This window comes from Vulpes lagopus, chromosome X, assembly GCF_018345385.1.
Source record: "Vulpes lagopus strain Blue_001 chromosome X, ASM1834538v1, whole genome shotgun sequence".
In the NCBI taxonomy this organism is placed as follows: Eukaryota; Metazoa; Chordata; class Mammalia; order Carnivora; family Canidae; genus Vulpes; species Vulpes lagopus.
In genome coordinates, this window is record NC_054848.1 from 92925362 (window position 1) to 92946794 (window position 21433).

Below are 21433 nucleotides of genomic sequence, written 5' to 3' on the forward strand. Positions count from 1 at the left end.
TAAATAAATAAATAAATAAATCTTTAAAAAAATAAAATGATATTTATTTTAGAGAGAGAGCAAGCAAGCACTCAGTGGGGGGAGGGGCAGAGAGCCCGACAGAGAGAGAGAGAGAGAGAGAGAGAGAGGAAATCTCAAGCAGACTCTGCTGAGCGTGGAGGCCCAATAGGGAGCTCGACTTCATGACGCGTGAGAATATGACCTCTGCTGAAATCACTAGTTGGATGCTTAACTGACTGAGCCACCCAGGTGCCCCTACTTGCCCCTACTTGCCCCTACTTTGTCTTGTCTTCCTAGTCACATTTCACATTGCTGGCCACTCCCTTCTCAAACCTCTTTTCCCAGGACTTTGGTGAAACATCTTGTCTATTTCTGGGAACTCTGTCCTTGTTGTTGCTTCTTCTGTCCATCTCATAAATGTAGGTGTTTTGGGGGTTACATTGTAGACCCCCTTCTCACTCCACATAATTTCTCAATCTCATCGGTCCTGATGGCTTAAATTACTCTGTATATACAGATGATTTTGAAATCTCTGTCTTCAGCTCCTACCTCTTCCCTGAGTGCCGTACTCATCTTAAGGACCTCCCCAGTAGCTTACCTTGGACAGTGTAAGGCACCTCAAAGCTGAAATCATCTTCTTTCCACAATACCTAATCTCTCTTATTTTTAGTATTGTAGGTATTTCAATCTAATTGAATTTATTTTGATTTAAGGAATGGGGCTAGGGCTGCAGCCTTTCTCATATTTCAAATAACTAGCCACTTGATGCAAACAATTTACTGAATAATTCCTTCTTACCAACTTGGAGTGCCACTTTTATCTGAAACAATTTCTATATTTTGTTTAGGTCTATTTTTCTGTTTAGTCTCTTTCAGTGATCTATGTGTCTAGTTTTTCTTATTAGCAAATAGTTTTAATTATTGAGCTATATATTATGCTTTAACAGATGATGACCTTGCTCTTGAACTTTTGACATATCTCCCCTTTATTCATTCAGTTTCTCATTATCAGTAGAAACTTCTTTCCCTATATGATTTTCATGAGTGCCACAAGTGCCCCCAATTTTTTTTTTTTTTTTAAAAAATTTTTTTTTTAAATTTTTTATTTATTTATGATAGTCACAGAGAGAGAAAGAGAGAGAGGCAGAGACATAGGCAGAGGGAGAAGCAGGCTCCATGCACCGGGAGCCTGATGTGGGATTCGATCCCGGGTCTCCAGGATCGCGCCCTGGGCCAAAGGCAGGCGCCAAACCGCTGCGCCACCCAGGGATCCCCCCCAATTTTTCTACTTATTGTGATTCTAGTACTTTCCTGGACACTGTGGTGTGATTTCCAATGGGAATTTTGGACGAAGGAGAGAGTGGCTTTTGCCAAAGCCTCAGTTCTTTCAGCCTAATCAATTAGAAGTGCTCTGTGGCTGCTACTCTGGAGAGGATAGAAATTTGTAATTATCATATTACCAGCTCTGTAATCCAGCATGTTGCATTTCAGTCTTTTACCCTTAGAAATTTCTAAGAGTATCAGCAACCCAATTTTACCCTTTGTTCCTAAGAAGGAGAGTACAGAGACTGTTGTAATTTGACTGGGAGCCCTAAGGAATAGGTAGTGTGTATAGTGTCACCACAGAGTATTCCTTTTAAATTTCCTATATAATTTACTTCCGTGGCTGATCATCTGTTGGGATTTCTTGTATATTTCCTGTCTTTTATTTATTTTAGAGAGAGAATGCACATGAGCAGAGTGGGGGGGGTGCATAGGGAATCTTTTTTTTTAGTTTAAAGATTATTTATTTATTTATTTATTTATTTATTTATTTATTTATGGGGGGGTTGTGCAGAGACATAGGCAGAAGGAGAAGCAGGATTCCTGTGGGGAGCCCAATGCAGGACTCGATCCCAGGACCCCAGGATCATGCCCCGAGTCGAAGGCAGACACTCAACTACTGAGCCACCCAGGTGTCCTGGAGAGAGAGAATCTTAAGCAGGCTCTATGCAGTGTGGAGCCCGATGAGGGGCTCGATCCCACGATGCAGGATCTCATGACCTGAGCTGAAACCAAGAATCAGATGCACAACCGACTGAGCCATCCAGGTGTCCCTTTCCTGTCGTTTTAAGAGAACTTAAACTAAAATCTTTAAAAATATTTTTAAGTATGTCTAGGGTGGAACACTTTTATTTTTCTATTAACAGAAAGCAAACTGATCTTTTTGGCCCCAGTCATTGCACCCTTCCAGTCATGCTCTTCACTATAGCCAGTGTGATTTGACTCCCTTGTCTCCATCTCCAACGTATGGCCCTTGTGTACAGCTACCTATGTGACATCTTCTGGATGCTTCCAAATAAAACTCCTAATCCTTTCTCTGAAACCTACCTTCCTTCCAGAATTTCTTCTTTTGGAAAATGATCACCCACGTCCAGAAAGGCACTAATCAGTTTCAGTCATTTCCTTGTAACAGCCTCCTAACTGGCCTTTTTGCTTCTACCTCAGTTCTTCTCCAAACTATTCTCTACCCAGCAGTTGAAAGAGCTACAGAAAACACAAATCTTATCACATCAAATTCGTGCTTACATCTCTTTAGTGGCCTCACATTGCTGTTGGAATATAAATCATTTGTAAATATAAATCATTTGAACATGCCCTGAAAAACCTGACTAGTCTGTCTACCTCTATACTTCCTCTCCTTTTTCTTCTTTCCCATGTCTTGTCCACTGACAGTCATGGAAACTTTGCCGTCTAGATATATTCTGAACATACCTATGTATCTCTGTCCCTAGTGCCAGCATTTTTCTAGCGCCTCCATTTCAAGCATTCTTTTCTTTACCTCATGTTCATTTTTTGGGTGACCAACTGGTTTCCTGATCCTGCCCTTATCTTCTTACAATGCAAATGCACACTCCTGTCACAGTAATCATTTATCTATATCTATATCTGTCTCACAGCAATCTTTTAAACATAGATATGTTCGTGTCACTGCTCTGTTTTTTTCATTCCATTCATCTAGAACGTAAAACAACCATCTTTTTAGTAGAGCACATAGGGAGCTCTATGATCTGGCTTTTATCCCTATAATTTTCAGCCATGCCCCAGTGTTCATTTGCCTTGTGTTGTAGCTTTAACAACAATTATAGGGCAGCCTGGGTGGCTCAGCGGCTTAGCGCTGCCTTCAGCCCAGGGCGTGATCCTGGATGCCTGGGAACGAGTCCCACATTGGGCTCCCTGCATGGAGCCTGCTTCTCCCTCTGCCTGTGTCTCTGCCTCTCTCTCTCTCTCTGTGCTTCTCGTTAATAAATAAATACAATCTTTTAAAAAAAACAATTATAACAATAACAATAATCCCCAATAGTAATAGCAGTTACCAGTTTTTTTTGCAGTTATAGGTTTTAACCATATTTAATGCACCAGCTCTTTAAATATCTCTAATTCTGAAAATACTCTATTTAGGTATAATAGAACCACTGCTCTAGGTTTAGTATTAATTGGGATGCTGATGCTGGCTTTTGGTTTGAAATAAAAATATTCTTTATAATGTTAAGTGATTATCCTTCTATTTGCAATTTACTAAGATTTTATGAGGAACACAACTTGGAATTCAATAAATATCTTTTGATATCCGTTAAGAGGGTTATATAGAAACTTTTCATTGCTGTATTAATGTGGGATATATTATGATTGTAGATTGCTGATATTAAAGGAATTTGAGGAATTAATCTTGCTTGTGTCATAAGATTTTAATCTTAATATACTGCTATATTTGATTGACTAATATTTTATTTAGCATTTTTAGATCTATTCATAACTGAGATGGGTCAATACCTTATATATGTATGAGTGTGCATGGACATGTGTATGAATGTTGTCTTTATCATTTTGGATATAAGAGTTGTGCTACCCTCATGAAATAAATTGGTAAACTTAAAATTGCTTCTTATATATCTGTGTCTCCTATTGGACTGTAAGCTCCATGAGGTAAAGAACCATGTAGAGATAATCCTAGCACAGTACATGTACATTAAAATCAATATATAATTATTTGCTGAATGTTTGAAGAAATACTCATGTTCTAGGTGGGGAGCTGAGGATCAGAGTGTTGAATCAACTTGCCCTGGGCCATACAGTTAGTAAATGGCAGAGCTGATCCTGGGAATATATAAGTTGAATCTAATGGCCTAGACTTGGAGAAGGAAAGAAGGTAGCATGCATGGGCTGGAAACTTGACTTTGTGGTTAGAATTTTATTTTCTTTATTTTATTATTTTTTTGTGGTTAGAATTTTTAAAATGGCAAATCAAATCATCCAGTAACTATCTTGCCTTGTTTTGGTTCAGACTTATGCCTCCAGAGTCTGTGCAACTTCTGCTTTATCATGCTGCCTCTCAAACTACTTGGAGTTCCTCATATATGCAGGGTGACTGCATAATATATTGTCCAAACTGGGACATTTTTGAAAATGAAAAAGGCTGCTATTTATAATTCTGCCTGGGTAACAGAAGTAAATTGGGACTATGTTGGGTACTAGGCTCAATGGTTTTCCTACCCATACATAACATGATATGTTATGGCTCTTGTATCCATTTCTTTGCCCTTGTTCCCTGCCTGAAATGTTTCCTTCTTTGTCTAGCTTACTCTTACTATTCTTTCAAGTGCTTCCTGCTTTTTGAAGCCTTCCTGCTCAGTCTCTTCCTTTCCCCTTAGACTCAATCAAGTGTTCTAACGTGTCTGCAGCACTTTGTGATTATTCCATTCTAGGATTTATCATACTCTCACTCTCTCTCTCTCTTTTTTAAAGATTTTATTTATTTATTCATGAGAGACACAGAGAGAGGTAGAGACATAGGCAGAGGGAGAAGCAGGCTCCCCATGGGGAGCCTGATGCAGGACTTGATCCCAGGACCCAGGGATCATGACCTTAGCCAAAGGCAGATGCTCAACCACTGAGCTACCCAGGCACCCTATTATACTCTCTTATAACTGTGTGTTTAGTGTTTCATCTTCCTGATAGACTATGAGCTCCCTGAGGGTAGGGACCATGTCTTTCTTTTCGTCTGGTGCCTGGCAGTGCTTGGCATGTTGTAAGCACTCAGTAAATATTTGTTGAATATGTGAATGCATAAATATACACAAGGACTAGCAAAATAAAAATTTTTGCCCATATCAGAGAACTGTTATCTTTTGTCAAGGGAATAGAACATGGAATATGTTCATGCTTGACACTTGACATACATGAGTCAGCTCTCTCCCCTGTCCATCGTTTAGGGAACATTAGGGCAGGAACAGATGGCTTCACTGTGCAGTGAGGTGTGCTAAATGAGAGCCAAACTATACAACTTCCCCTGGTGTGCCACACTGCTTTGAATGCCACCATCACAGCCATTCCTTTGGGATGAATACTGTCGCCAAATGGCCACTCCTAAAATCATACATAGATTATCTGAGAGAAGTCGCTCTCTAAAGATCACTTTTCCCTCTGCCTACTTGGATTTTGCTGGGAATGGGATATATAGTATATGGAACGGGTAAATTCGGGTTGCAATGAGGGAGGTGTAGTAGGTAGATTTTTCCTTGTCTGTAATTATTTATCTGTCCATGTGTCTGGCGTCTGTCTCCCACACTGTGCTGTGAGCTCCATGAAGGCAAAGATCTGTCTCTTTTGGTTTACTCAGCACCCACTGTAGCTCCTGATTTATAATAGGTATTCAATAGTATTTGTTGACTAAGTGATTCTGTGCTCATATTTACTTTGTACATATTTATGGGCCTTGTATCATTGAACATCATTTGTTTATTAACATGTTGGCAGACCTTGGTTTTCATCCTCATTAGAACCGAGGTACATTAAACCTCCAGGGTTCAACCTGCACAGCCTAGCCCAGTATCAAAACTGGCCACTGCGGGTTCTGTATCGCCAATTGGAGCTCTAATTTGTTTTGATTCCCAAGTCTGGTAATGAGAGGGCCGAGAGAGAGGGCACACAGGCCACACCTGAGAACATCTGGGTGCTTAAGGAGTCTCTGCTTTCCTGCTAACTTCTGAGTTTCAGAAAACCCTGATAGGTTCTTGCCAGTTTCCCTTCTCCACCATCGTGGGATTGGATTGTGCTTCTTGTATTCTGAGATTCTAGTTTAAAAAAAAAAAAAAAAAAGATGCCTCGTTATACCAGAAATACTCCTTGTGATCCAATCAGATGGGTCAGTTTATGCTTAGCTGACTCATTCTTGCCTTTGTAGCTGTTTATGCTGATCTTTGCCTGGATTACCTTCTGTCTATGTATGTAACTCTTCATCTTTCTCGATTTTCTCCTTTTTCTCTTTTTTTTCTCCTCCGCCTCCTTTCTCTTTCCATTTTTTTCTCCAACTCCTCTTCTGAATAATGACAAAACACCAAGGAAAATAAAAACGGTGGCTTGCACTTAATGATTACTTAAAAGAATTGTCACATAGTCCCTATACACACTAAATAGAAGTTACCTGAGTGCTCTCTCTTTTGAGAAAATTTTTTCTTTTATAATCTTATGCATATGGAGTGTGTAGAACAATAGTTTAAGAACCAAAATAGCTCTCAGATACTGGATAAATGATTTCCAACCATTAACAGGAAAGAATCATCCAGAAAAATGAAGAAAAATTTGTGCGGTGAAGGGGAACATACAAATAATATGTCACTGGTATGCATAGGGACTTGTGGCCACCCTATATAATGTGATCTAAACTGTGCTATTTTATTTAATCTTCATTATTTTTTTTAAAAGATTTTATTTATTTATTTATGACAGACACAGAGAGAGAGGCAGGGACATAGACGGAGGGAGAAGTGGGCTCCCTGTGGGGAGCATGACGTGGGACTCAATCCCAGGACCCCGAGATCATGACCTGAGCCGAAGGCAGGTGCTCGACCAGAGCCACCCAGACGTCCTTAATCTTCATTATAGTGATTAATCCTCACAACTACCCAATTGGAAAGATAGCATTATCTTTATTCTAAAACAGATGGTGACACTGAAGTTCAGAAAGGTTAAATAACTAGCTCAAAGTTAAGTAGCTAAGGAATAATGGAGTTGGGATTTGAACTCATGTCAGTATTATTCCAAAGACCAATTCACATTCTGCCTTCTAGTTCTCAAGATCCAGCTCATTAAAGTCCACTTTGAGAACTCTAGCTCTGTAAGTTGGTTAACAACCTGTACTCATAATCACAGTCTTTTTTTTTTTTCTTTTTCTCCCCCCCCCCTTCATAATCACAGTCTTAATTATCAAATCTAGAACTGGAATATACACTCTCAAAAGTTATCCTTTGTTTCATGTGAATAAGCTTGATTTTTACCTCTAGACTTTTTCTTTTTAAATTTTTTATTTATTTATGATAGTCACAGAGAGAGAGAGAGAGAGAGAGAGAGAGAGAGAGGCAGAGACATAGGCAGAGGGAGAAGCAGGCTCCATGCACCGGGAGCCCGATGTGGGATTCGATCCCAGGTCTCCAGGATCGCGCCCTGGGCCAAAGGCAGGCGCTAAACTGCTGCACCACCCAGGGATCCCCTTTACCTCTAGACTTAACTGTCTTTTGCATACAATGCTGAGCATATAATAGGTACATTGGACATACAATTCACCTTGAAGAAGAGGGAAAGTTGTGGTTCTGAAAATAGAGATTCCAGGAACAAGGAGTCTTTGTTACTTAAAGTCCAAACAACTGGATAAGACCTAAAACCAATCCAATTAAATGTTGGGAATTGGTTTGTTTGGGAAGAATTAGGGTGAAACACTGCAAGAAGGTAATTTGGTTGATATATTTTTCTTCGTCAATTGACCAGTTGATGTTTTAGCGCCATCTCAGACACAGTGTTTTGACTATGTTGGTTGAATCCTCCAGTCAGTAACCAATCATGAGATAGATGAGACAATATCTAGATAATTAAAGTTGGCTTTATAGAGGAGCCACATTCTACAAGTTGATCCTGTGAAGTAGATGTTGATGCAAACCCTCTCTTTGCTCTTTAACTTTGGTTATTGTTTCAGATATGCTTTGTCTTCGACTGACAATGATGTATAAGATACTAGCTTTAGGGGATATAGCCCTAAAATGTATAAAACGCATAAGATATTTAGCTTTAGCCACTAGCCTGGGTGGCTCAGTAGGTTAAATATTTGCCTTCTGCTCAGGTCATGATCCCAGTGTCCTGGGATTGGGCCCCACGTCAGGCTCCACGAGCCTGCTTCTCCCTCTCCCCACCCCCTGCTTCTCCTCATCTTCTGCTTCTCCCCACCCCCTGCGCATGCTCTCTCTCACTTTCTCTCTGTCTCAGATAAATAAATAAAATCTTAAAAAACAAAAAAGATGTTAACTTTTTCTCTGACTCCCTTCCCTGTCAATTACAGTTGACTTCTTTAAGGAGCTAACTCCACAAAATATTGTAGTGAGGGAATAACTACTTGCATTTTGAAATCATTGACAAGATTTCTTTTTTTTTTAAGATTTTATTTATTTATTCATGAGACACACACACACACACACACACACACACACAGAGGCAGAGACACAGGCAGAGGGAGAAGCAGGCTCCATGCCGGGAGCCCGAGGTGGGACTGGATCCCGCATCTCCAGGATTAGGCCCTGGACTGAAGGCGGTGCTAAACCGCTGAGCCACCTGGGCTGCTCTCATTGACAAGATTTCTATGTACAGTTTGCCTTAAATTTTTTTCTTCAAATTTTTAAGTAGGATTAAATTTATAAAATTTTCCCATATATATATATATATATATAAATATGTCTATATTTATAATCAAGTCTATTCTATGAAGGAAGCTATAGTTAATCAGTCACCCATAAGTATATTGAGTTCTGGTATTGAAAGGATCCTTTGGGATGCCTGGGTGGCTCAGCAGTTGAGCCTTTGGCTCAGGGCGTGATCCCGGACCCAGGATTGAGTCCCACATCAGGTTCCCTGCAGGGAGCCTGCTTCTCTGCCTATGTGCTTCTCTGCCTCTCTCTCTCATGAATAAACAAATAAATCTTTTTTTTTTTTTTTTAAAAAGAAAGGATCCTTTGGTAAAGGCTTTTTGAAATGAAATTATCGTCTGTTACTCGTTGGCATTTGTCCCTTGGAGTTTTACTTCATTGAGTTTTCAATAAAGTGGTGATTGCCTATATGCAGGTTTTTTCAACCTTGATTTTATTAATAGTTTGGGCCAGATAATTCTTTGTGGTAGAGGTCTGTTTTGGATGGGAGGATTCATTGTAGGATGTTTAGCGTTGTCCCTGGGCTCTACCCCCTAGAAGCCAGTAGCATCCTCTCGCCCCCTTTTTTGGTGACAAAAATGTTTCCAGAGATTGCTAAATGTCCCTGAGATAAAATAGTCCCCGGTTGAAAACTACTATACTATGTAGATCTTGAATATTAGGAAATACTTATATATTGGAATAATTATAGCAGTACTTCTATAACACTTATTTGTCGCCAGTGTTTTGTATATATAACTTATTTAATCCTTATAGTTCTGTAAAGGAGATTCTATTATTATCCCATTTAGCTTTTTTTTTTTTATTATTAAGTACAGTCCAGGCCCAGTGTGGAGCCCAATGCAGGGCTTGAACTCATGACCCTGGGATTTGAGACTTGAGTTTATATCTAGAGATGGACGGTTAACTGACTGAGCCACCCAGGTGCCCCATTTTCCCACTTTAGAGATAGGGTAATGGAGGCACAGAGTGGTTAAGTAGTTAAAGATAGTTGTAGTGCCTGAATTTGAATTCAGGGTGAGTGGCATCAGCATCTAACCTCTGAAACACTGGACTATCTTTACAATGGAGTTGCAAGATAACATAATTTTTTTCTGGAGAAACAATATTTGTGCTCTTTCCTAGTTATCCACATTGCCCATCCAGAGGGATGTTGTGTGTGGTCAGTTGTGGGCCTGCCACTGTGAGGGACTTCAGATAAAGGCTAAAGTAGCATAGTTAAAATTTTTTTGATATTTTATTTTTATAATGATTTTATTTCTAAGTAATCTTTACATCCAATGTGGGGCTTGAATTCACAACCCTGAGATCAAGAGTCTCATTCTCTACTGACTGAGCCAGCCAGGCACCCCTATAGTTAGAAAAATGAAAAAAAAAATGTTTAAATCAACTTTAAAAAAAAAAATTTATTGGGGATCCCTGGGTGGCGCAGCGGTTTGGCGCCTGCCTTTGGCCCGGGGCGCGATCCTGGAGACCCGGGATCGAATCCCACGTCGGGCTCCCGGTGCATGGAGCCTGCTTCTCCCTCTGCCTGTGTCTCTGCTACTCTCTCTCTCACTGTGTGCCTATCATAAAAATAAATAAAATTAAAAAAAAAAATTTATTTGACTAATTTCTACACCTAACCTGGGACTCAAACTCATGACCCTGAGATCAAGAGTTGCATGTTCTTCCTACTAAGCCAGATACATACCCCTCTACTTGTTTTTTATACCAAACATTTGTAGGTCTATGCTTTTGCTCACTAACTACTTTTGATTGAGTCAATGAAAATGCTACTATTTGATATCAAGACTGAGTATGGCATATGTACAAGCAGGGCTCATCTTATGCTGACTCTAGAGTTAAACACTGCTGGTAGGATTGTATTCTGTAGTTTTATGAAAAATGATGAAATTTTAGCTGATCTTTGTGGACTCACTTTGCCCAGAACTTGACTACCCAGCCTGAAGAGTGAGGGTAGTTCGAAAATTCCAATGTATTCTTGGTGGGCAGTTATACAAAATTTTCAGATGGGAACTTTGGGTAGTATGTGGATTAAGGAGCTGCTGAGAACATAACCCAGTGTCTCCTTGGGTGATTAACAGGTGACATTAAAACACTATTATTTGATCTCTTGCTTTTACTTTGGGCCTGATTTTCTTTTACTAGTAGGTGGTACCAGACCCTTGATCGGTCTTAGCCTAAAGGAGAGTACATAGCTGGAAAGCCTGTTTTAGGTAAGACAGTTCTATATTTTAATTCATTACATTTCTTTGTTCTTTCACCATTTTTTTTAGTATATGTGCTGCTGAAGTGAGCACTGTTCCTTCACCATTTTTTAAAAAAGATTATTTATTTATTTGAGAGAGAGAGAGTGAGCAAGAGGGAGAGCACTAGTAGGAGTGGGGAAGGGCAGAGGGAGAGGGAGAAGCAAACTCCCTGCTGAGCAAGGAGTCCGATGCTGTGGCTTGATCCCAGGACCCTGGGATCTTGACCTGAGCCAAAGGCCAACCCTTAACCAACTCATCCACCCAGGCACCCCTAGGGGAAGGTCTCACTCACCATTTATTAAGAGTCATGATAGTATATTTTTTAAACACTGCTGACTGAAATCAGATTCTACATATGACACCTACTAGTTGTATGATCTGGGACAAATTAATATTTTCAAGCCTAGTTTCTCCTTTGTAAAATTGAGATAATGTGAATAATATTTACTTCAACACGATTGCTAGGAGTATTAAATCAAATGATGTACATAAAGTACTTCACCGACACTTAGCTAATAGTATATATGCAGTAAGTGTTAGCTATTACTAGTATCATGTACGTATCATGTCATGTGTCTGTCTACTAGGGAGAGGAAACAAGAATATAGATAGCAACAACATGAGGCAGAACGTCCGATGTCATGAAGGGAGGAAAGATAAAATCCTCTGGTAACTTCAGAAGAGTGTAAGAGTCCTGGATGAAGAAACAAGGAAGGAATCATGGAGGAAGTAACAGCCAAGCTGAGCCTTGAAGGAAGGATAGAATTAAGGCATGCAGTTGTGAGAACATTATTTCTAGAGTTGGCTATAAATACCTACTGAGACTGGACTGCAAGTGATGAGTCATCCTTTTCTTCTTCTTAATCCAAGCAATGTGCAGTAAGGAAATCCACAGTGGTAGCAGATTCTTACCAACTAGTGTTCCATCCCCTTCATTTTCTGTGGAGCACATCGAAGGGCAGTCTTATTTTCTGCTGCAGCACTAGAGGCACTAAGTTCAAGGTCATGTAGTCAGCCTTAAATTAGACTCAGGTGCATGAGTTCTCTTAGTAATCAAGCACCACGTACATTCTTATTAGGCATTTCTCTCACCTAATATTATGTGGTGCTTTGAGGGTACAGAAGTAGCATGCCCTTGAAGAAACTGGTCACAATGGGGAATATGACATAAATACACTAAATAGTATTATAAAATAATGTAGACTCTAATATTCAGGTATGGGGTGTGGACTCCTTATCTAAAATAGGTTCTGAAAGAAAAGATTAGTGGAGCCTGGGATGATATTGGAGAAAGCTTCATGGCATAGGAATTTGAGTTTTGGATTGATGTAGGCGAGGGGAGAGGAGAGCATTTGAGATGGGGAAATTTATTTAGCAGTGCTGGTAGTTCATGAATGAATGAAAATACCTTCTAATTCATGTTTTAAAATTTCAGTGATGTCTGCATCTCTTCAACTGAGTGATACTTGCAGAAAGCTGTGTTTGGATCTTTCCTGCTGTAATGCCACCACTCCAGGTGGTTTATAAACCATGCATGTATGTGGGGCACTTTCTCAGACTCTTGCTCTTGCTGATGCTTTCCACCATCCAGAAACTATGCATATGTGAGCTAAACAAATGTCATAGCATTGACAGGAATAATCTCCATTTCTAGGCATTTTGAGGAACTGAATAATTTTGGCTCATTTCAAAAAGGGGTCTTTCAAAGTCAGCACATTCTCCTGACAGTCTCCCTTCCTTCCCTTCACGGTGTGAACCCCACTGATTTCTTAGGAAGATGCACTCGTTGTCATGGTAAAAACTACGCTAATTGGGTTCCTCTAGTTGATGCTCTGTCAGGCTCACTGCCCTACTGAGGATTTGGAATAGAGCACTTAACTTTTTACTTCTCAAAGAACAAGTTCCCAGCAAGTCAGCTGGCTCAGCAGAAAATGGAAGGTATTTGAAGTGTCCAATATATTATCCAAATATTTCACCCTTCATGGGGCCAGACATGCACAGTTTCACTTTCATTTGGTATCTTCTTTCCACAGAGAGTGCTGATGGAAACTCAGCTGGAGATTTTTAACTGTGTTAAGTGGATTTGGGGCATTTGTAAAGAATGAAAGCATGTGGGCAGACCATTAATTTGAGAAAGGAGACCTGAGTCCAGGGCACGGTTGGTCCGAAGCAAAAGGAAGTAGTCCTCTTTTGTGGTTGTCTCGCCCTGTTCTCCCCATGGCTACAAGGAGTAGGAAGGAAAAAGGAAGGCAAGCAAGCCTAGGACCTCCCCCACAAATTGTGATCTTAACTTCAGACCATTCCTGATAACCCTTCACTTGTGAGGTATTTTGTTTGCTTGGGAGCCCATCGAAAAATCGGAACTGTGGTTTTCATGGCTCTGAATGATTTAACATATTACTTATATAATTTATCATTTGAGATTGTCCTCAATGACCACTGGGATAGATATTTTGGCATTCCTTATATGACATCAGGTAAACAGTTGCCATCATCTACATATTGGTTTAATTTTCCCAGACTTTCTTGGTAACATCGACTCATTGAGAAAATCTGAGTCTATTCTGTAGCTCTGTGCTTCAGGTTGGTGTTTTTTTTTTTTTTTTTTTTAACTCATGAGACACACACACACACACACACACACACACAGGCAGAAACATAGGCAGAGGGAGAAGCAGGCTCCACGCAGGGAGCCTGACGTGGGACTTGATCTCAGGTCTCCAGGATCAGGCCCTGGGCTGAAGGTGGCACTAAACCGCTGAGCCGCTGAGCCACCTGGGCTACCCATGTGCGTCAGTTTTTGAGGCTGGTTTCTGTTGACTTTGGAGGAGCAAGCACATGCCTAAGTTGTAGGAGATCCTAGGTTCCCCTAGATCTTTTTGTCTTTTTACTGTCTCCTGTAATACTTTTAGTGATGTTGTAAACTCATCTGAAGACTCTTCATTCCATCTCTTTGAATCCTCTTAACTGTCACTGGTCCTCTCTAACTCAGCGTAATGGGTGTGGGAGAAGGTTTTGGGCACTGGCCACCTGAGGGAGAAAAAGGAATGGAGGAAACACTAGGGAAAAAAGTGCCCCTTGGGTGTTTGAGGCTAGGAAAACAACTTGTCTTTTCAACAATTTTGCCTCAGGCTGGTAGTGGGGATAATAATGATCATTATCATCATCAGCAAGTGGTGCTCAATTAAGTGCCTAATTGGGCATGATGCTGTACTTAGAGAACTTCACAGACCTATCCATTTCTGCATTGTGCCTGAGACAAACACACCGTTATAGAGACTGGGTTATTCAATGGTAATATGAGGTCAGTTGATGCTAAATGTGGGGTCTGCATCACACATGGGCTAAAGATCAGTTCATTTTCGAGGAATGAGGGGCAGTGAGATTAAAAGTATGAAGGCAAATGGAACCTGAATATTATCTTTACTTCTTACCAGGTATGAAGAAATTTTTAGGTTCTCTTCCCTGCTTCAGAAAGTAACATCACAAATTCTTTTTGTTTGCACTATCAGCGATCATTGTCTATTCTGGGAAATGGGGATGAAATAGGAGAGGGATGGATGGGGACTCACCCCAAAATGTTCTCTGGAAGATGGTTTTGGATGACTTTATAGAGTAGAAATATATGCTAAGATTTGAGTTCTTACTAAGTTCAGGTGCTGTGTGAAGTACCCTATATCGGTTATGTCAACCCTGCTAACACCACTACCTAGACTGAAGAACTAGAGGACCAGAGAGTGTAAAGAAGTTGCCCTAAATCACACACCTATACAGATTACCCCTCCTGACACACCCATTTTGTACTCAGTTTATGTGGTAGTTTTGTTTCTTATCATGGGCACTGTTTCTCTGCAAAAGGTGGGTACAGTGAGCTGAGGATTCTGCTTAATTAGATTCTGGTTGATTGAGGTTTGGCTCTTTTTTTTTTTTTTAAGACTATTTATTCATGAGAGACACAGAGAAAGGCAGAGACACAGGCAGAGGGAGAAGCAGGCTCCCTGTGGGGAGCCCGATGAGGGACTTGATCCCAGGACCCCAGGATCACAGCCTGAGCTGAAGGCAGGCGCTTAACCGCTGAGCCACCCAGGTGTCCCGAGGTTTGGCTCTGTCATACAAGTTTGCAGATGATTCAGCTCAGGCAGAGAATTAGCCCTTTACTGTCCACCAAATAATTACATCTCATGGTTTTTCTAGAGATTGAGGGGTCTAATATTTATGCACCACAGAAACCTGATATGTCAAAGGAGTGGCCTGAGTTAAATAGCTCAAAGGGCCTGGAACTCTGTTGAATTCAAGCTGTTCTTATAATTCCATTATTATTAAATCCCTTCCTTCCCAACAACCCACAAGCTGCCCAGCCAGAAGGGCTTGTTTACACAGGGTTCCTTTATTTTAAAGGGAAAAAGAGCTTTGCAGCTCATAGGGTGGAGGTGAAGCCTGCCTGTGCTGTAGTTCCTACAGATGCCCTTACATGTTTCCATAGAAACAGAATTGTTGCTTGAACTAAAAATTCTTAGATTTGTTTTGAACTTAGATTTGTTTGAAACTTGTACTAACTATCAAAATTGGGAGAGAGATTCCTGGCTTTCCATTCTACTGGCAAATAGTGGAATCTATGTGCTCGGAGGGGAAAAAAAGCCCAAGGACTCTTTATTTTTTTATTTATTTTATTTTTATTTTTATTTATTTATGATAGGCACACAGTGAGAGAGAGAGGCAGAGATAGGCAGAGGGAGAAGCAGGCTCCATGCACCGGGAGCCCGACGTGGGATCCGATCCTGGGTCTCCAGGATTGCACCCTGGGCCAAAGGCAGGCGCTAAACCGCTGTACCACCCAGGGATTCCCCCAAGGACTCTTTAGAGTCCAATTTGCATGAACCCTTAATATCAGTGGAGAGAGAGACACCCAGTGTGTGACTCCCCTTCCAGGTCTTTTCCAACTCAATCTTTCCATTTAGCTCAGCCATCTTGCCACAGGCTATAGGGTCATGTTGGAGGCAAGAATATAGTTAAGGCTACAGTTAAGAATGTAGTTTAGGCAAGAATGAGTCCTGGAGGACTCAGTCGGTGAGGTGTCTGACTCTTGGTTTCGGCTCAAGTCATGATCTCAGGGTCATGGGATCGAGATCCACGTTGGTTTCCCTGTGCTCAGCGCAGAGTCTACTTGTCCCTCTCCCTCTCCTCACCACCCATCTCTGCTCAGGCTGTCTCAAATAAATAAAATCTTAAAAAAATTTTTTTATTTTTATATATTTTTAAAGATTTTATTTATTCATGAGAGACACACACTCAGAGAGAGAGGCAGAGATACAGGCATAGGGAGAAGCAGGCTCCATGCAGGGATCCCCATGTGGGACTGGATCCCAGGACTCCAGGATCATGCCCTGGGCCAAAGGCAGGCACTAAACCGCTAAGCCACCCAGGGATCCCCTAAATAAAATCTTAAAAGAAAAAAAAAAAGAGTGTAGTTAAGAGCATGGGCTCTAGATTCAGGCTAATTTGGTTTTTTGACTTTTGGTCCCACTACATTGCACCTTATGTGAGCTTGGGCAAGTAATGGAAGCCCTCTGATCCTCAGATCTTCATCTGTAAAATGAAGGATAGGTACGCCTGGGTGGCTCAGTGGTTGAGCGTCTGCCTTCGGCCCAGGGTGTGATCCTGGAGACCCAGGATTGAGTCCAGGATCGGGCTCCCTGCATGGAGCCTGCTTCTCCCTCTGCCTGTGTCTCTGCCTCTCTCTCTCTCTCTGTGTCTCACATGAATAAATAAATAAAATCTTTAAAAAAAAATGGAGGATAAAACTGATACCTGCACAGTAGAAATAATGTGAAGGCATAGTGCCTGAAACATGGTAAACATTCAATAAATGGTAGGTTTTGGATAAGTTACTTGTCCTCCCCTGAAACCTCGCCAATCTTTCTTAATCCATCATACCTTTGAAGACCTTTTCTTGAACATCTCTCATGTCGCCTGCTTTGATGTCACATTACTTGGCACTTTTAAAAAAATTGCCTGGATTTGTTGTTTTCTTTCTTTCTTTCTTTCTTTCTTCTTCCTTCCTTCCTTTTTCTTTCTTTCTTTCTTTCTTTCTTTCTTTCTTTCTTTCTTTCTTTCTTTCTTTCTTTCTTTCTTTCTTTCTTTCTTTCTTTCTTTTTCTTCTTTCTTTCTTTCTTTCTCTCTTTCTCTTTCCTTTTCTTCTTTTTTTTAAAGATTTTATTTCTTTATTTGAGAGAGCAAGCAAGCCAGTGAGCAGGAGCCAGAGAGAGGGGCGGAGAGAAGCAGACTCCCAATTTGGCAAGAAGCCCTACACGGGGAGGGGGTTTCCATCCCAGGGCCCTGGGATCATGACCTGGGTTGGAGGCAGATGCTTAACTGACTGAGCCACCCAGGCGCCCCTGCTTAGCACTTTTGAGGTGGTTACCAGGTGAGTTCTAGTTTTTTTTATGGTGTGGCTCTCAATCAGCTAGATTGTAATCACCTGAGGGCACAAGTGGACTTTTGCCTGACACAAAGCTGGGTACCCAGGAAATACTAATTAAATACTCATGGGGGGGGGTGCCAGGGTGGCTCAGTCGGTTAAGCGCCTGCCTTCAGCTCAGGTTCTGATCTCAGAGTCCTGCTTTTGAGCCCTGCATTGGGTTCCTTTCTCAGTGGAGAGCTTGCTTCTCCCTCTCCTTCTGCCTGTTGCTCCCCCTGCTTATGCTCTCTCTCTCTGTCGAATAAATAAAATCTTTAAAGTAAAACTAGTGGGAGTAAAGACCGGGCTTTGGGCTTCAGCAACTTATCCATAGATCGTTTGGAATTGACTTTTTATCTTCACTGGAGTCCAGGTAACCACTCTGCTTCATAGCTTTTGCTGTTCCCACTACTAATACAATCCTGGTAAAATATATCTAGTGTGCCCAATGTAATAGATTCCATCTCTAAGGACTGATGAAGATGAAAGAATGTTCTTAAACAAACCTAATGTTTCTCTGCGTGTAGCGGCGGCCCTGTGCCGATGGCTCATTTTATTTGGGATAACACTGTATTAAGTTTGGTCTGCCTCAAGGAAAGCTACTGGGGCTTCTTACTGGATGTGAACTGGCAATGCCTCCAGCCAAGCAGAGCTGACCTAGGCTAAGATCAAGTTCACTTTAAGATTCTCTTATCAATCACCATTGGGTGGTGGTATCGCTCAGACTGAAGTTAACCTTCAGCCCGGGCTACTTTTCTCAGATATTTTGCAGTTAAAAGTCATATATCAGTTATGAGACAGTGCTCAGGTTAAATGGTGAGTGGCTCGTAGGTAGCCTGTTGGGGCAAAAAGGGACACAGTAAGGCATAATTAAGGGAAAAATCAAATCATTATCAGGGCTTTGCAAGATACAGGGGGAAATGAAAATAGAGCTTCTTTGCTAAACGAACAAAGAGCTTGATTTGCCTCACTTCTAAACTTTTCTGTTACTCTAGTCAAATAGTGGAGGTTATTCAAACTTGAATTATTTTTGACACACTGAATGAAGGAGGAATCCAAGGAGGGTCTTTGGGAGATTTTCAAGTAAGAGCAGCATCCTAGGGAGTGGGTAATTTTGTTGTTCCCCTCTTTAGCTCTCCCTGTCACTTTGGTTGGCATCTAGATGCCAAGTTGGTTGAATATTTTCCATGAAGAAAGATACAGTATTGGGAAGTTCTCCCTCCAGCCTGCAGAGCCACCTGCATTTCTACCAAGGACCAAGGGCAGGCTCGAGACCCTGGTTTGAAGACAGAGGAGAGGAGAGGAAGAAGGGAAGTGTGTGCAAAGGGAGATGAAGAGGAGAGAGGTGGATGGGCCAGTATCTGAGCTTAAACTGAGCCAGTCTTGTTTATTGTGTTTGCTCCCACTGGTCCTGCCTCTCTTTAATCCATTCTTCACACAGCCACCACTGATTTTCCTAAGCATGAATCTGATTGTCTCATTCCTTTTCTTAAAATCCTTCAGTGTTGCCTATTAAGCTGAACATCAAGCTCAAGCTCCCTGACATGAGGTACAAGGCGCTTCACAATCTGATTCTTACCACCATCTCTCACCTCTACCTACTTTCTGTGTCACACTCAATGCTACAGTAATATTGAATGGCCCTCAGATCTTTCTGCCTCTCCTCCCCTGCCACACTCTTATACACACAAGAGGCTGCCCCATGTCCTTGCCTATACACCTCCTTCTGCATGGGACACAGTTTCCTCCTTTCTTTTTTTTTCTTTTTTTAAAAAAGATTTTATTTATTTATTCACAAGAGACAGAGAGAGAGAGAGAGAGAGGCAGAGGGAGAAGCAGGCTCCACACAGGGAGCCCGATGTGGTACTCAATCCTGGGACTCCAGGATCACGCCCTGGGGCAAAGGCAGGCCCTAAACCGCTGAGCCACCTGGGCTGCCCCAGTTTCCTCCTTTCTTTGCTAATTCCTGTTCCTACTTCCAAGACACAGCTCAGATAATCACCTCCTCTAAGAAGCATTTGCCAAACCCTTCCTGTGGGTTTATGTTTCTGCTCTGAGTTCCATGGCTCCTGTGTATACTTCTGTCTTAGGACTTAGTCCATTATATTGAAATTACTTGGGGGCGCCTGAGTGGCTCAGTTGGTTACGTATCTGCTTTCTGCTCAGGTCATGATTCCGGGGTCCTGGGATTGAGCCCTGCATCGGGCTCTCTGTTCAACGGGGAACCTGCTTCTCCCTCTCCGTCTGCTGCTTCCCTGCTCGTGCTCTCTCTCTGTGTCAAATAAATAAATAAACCCTTTAAAAATAAAGAAATTATTTATTTACGTGTCTGTTTTCCCCACTAGACCAAAAGCTTCTTGGAAAATGGAACTAAAGGCATTCAGTATTTCAGATGGCGGTGAGCGGTACAGAGAGGGCCAAGGCAGTGGTCTTATGTACCCGTCAGAGGTAGCCATGGTTCGGGCTTCCTTCTTGTTCAGCAGATGCCTGCTTTCTCACTGGCTTAAATACTTGTGAAAAACTGTCCACGCAATTATCCATTGGACTCCTGGCTATGGATATGAAATGTTGAAGTGTTGGCAATTTAAATGGGTATTTTTCATGCCTTCCCTTTAGGGAACAATGGAATTTCAGGTCGTAAGGCGGGCTGATGTAGAGATATTTGCCTTAGCCTGTGGAGCACATAGTGTAGGTAGCTATCCCTTTCACCCAGGTTTAGGGTCAACCCTCAATTCAGTGAACTCTGATCACCATAGTGATCTGTGAATACTCAATTTGTCTTTCAGAAGAACAAAATATGGGCATCTTGATTCTGGGGCTCTAGCTAGAGTGTGAGGTCCTTGAGGAGAAAGACTGTCCTCAACTTGTGTGGGTTTCCTTAGAGGGCTCTAATATGGGAGAGGCTCTGAGAGGCTTCTGGCCAATCCTGCTGATTTACGTGGGTTTCCTCTTTTTGCATTATGCCTAAATCAGCATGGAGGCAACGCTTTGATAAGTTCAACCAAGATTGGTTGTCTTGTGCTTCAAATCCCAGGGTGCTATCTTTACTAAGTCTTAAATAGGAGCTAGTGCAAGAGAAGTTGAAGGGTAGATGGATGGACCATCAAACTTGGCTGCTCTCATCACATTATCATTTCTCAGAAATTTTAAATGATTCATACCGAACAATTTAAAAAAATGAAGGAATCCTATCTTATAGTATCTGTAGGAACATGCGCTTTAAGTAGCAAGATCCAGTCTGTCCTTATTGGAGAAATGCCAGTTCTACTGATGGAAAAGACTTTCTCAGACCATCTGTCAGTTATAGCAGTCTGTATTTAACCCCTTCTGTACCAGCAGAAAAGAATTCACGACTCTAGTAAGTCTCTCTGCATTGGGTGTCATGGGGGATAAGACATGGCACTTGACTTCAAGGAGCTCAAAAATGAAGAGAGGCATGAGCTAGAGGATTATGTATAAAGTAGGCCGAATGTACTAAGTGCAATAAGAAGTTGCCAAATGTGGTGGAGGCACTTGTGAGAGGGTGATTACTTTTGGCTAGGGGCTGGGGATATTTCGATGGAGGCATCTGAAGGTGGGGAGAGAGGGCAGGAATCGTGGGCAATGTGCTAGGAGGACTTGCAGGTTGAATCACAATTGAGGTGTAAAAGTCCATCATAGGTCTGTACAATGGGGATAGTCTGGTAATATAGGAATAGAGGATGTGGAAATGGAAGTAGATGGGGATAAGATGAAGGAGTCGTTTGACTGCCAGTTAAGAGGTTGGCATTTTATTCTGTAGACAATGGGTTGTCAGTGGCAGGTTTTATAGTCATCCATACCTTGTTCAGAGCTGTGTGCAAGGATTATTTGGGCAGCTTAGGGAGTATGGGTTAAGTACTGAGCTAGTTTCTCTAACCTCACGGGAGGTAGAAATGGATTCATGGTTTCTGCTAATCAAGATGTGTGTGCTACATTAGATTTTAGAGACTTAGGACGATATTTTTATTTTATTAG

The 21433-nt window shown here is 41.5% G+C and overlaps 1 protein-coding gene across 1 annotated transcript in view; it reads right to left on the reverse strand.

Annotated features, from left to right (window-relative positions):
- LOC121482642 (heterogeneous nuclear ribonucleoprotein D-like) overlaps positions 1 to 19893 on the reverse strand; it is a 34387-nt gene extending 14494 nt beyond the window's left edge. The window contains exon 1 of the mRNA XM_041740478.1: positions 19763 to 19893. Coding sequence (XP_041596412.1) covers positions 19763 to 19893 — 131 coding nt within the window. The remainder of the gene's footprint in view (positions 1 to 19762) is intronic.
- Between the last annotated feature and the right edge of the window lie 1540 nt (positions 19894 to 21433).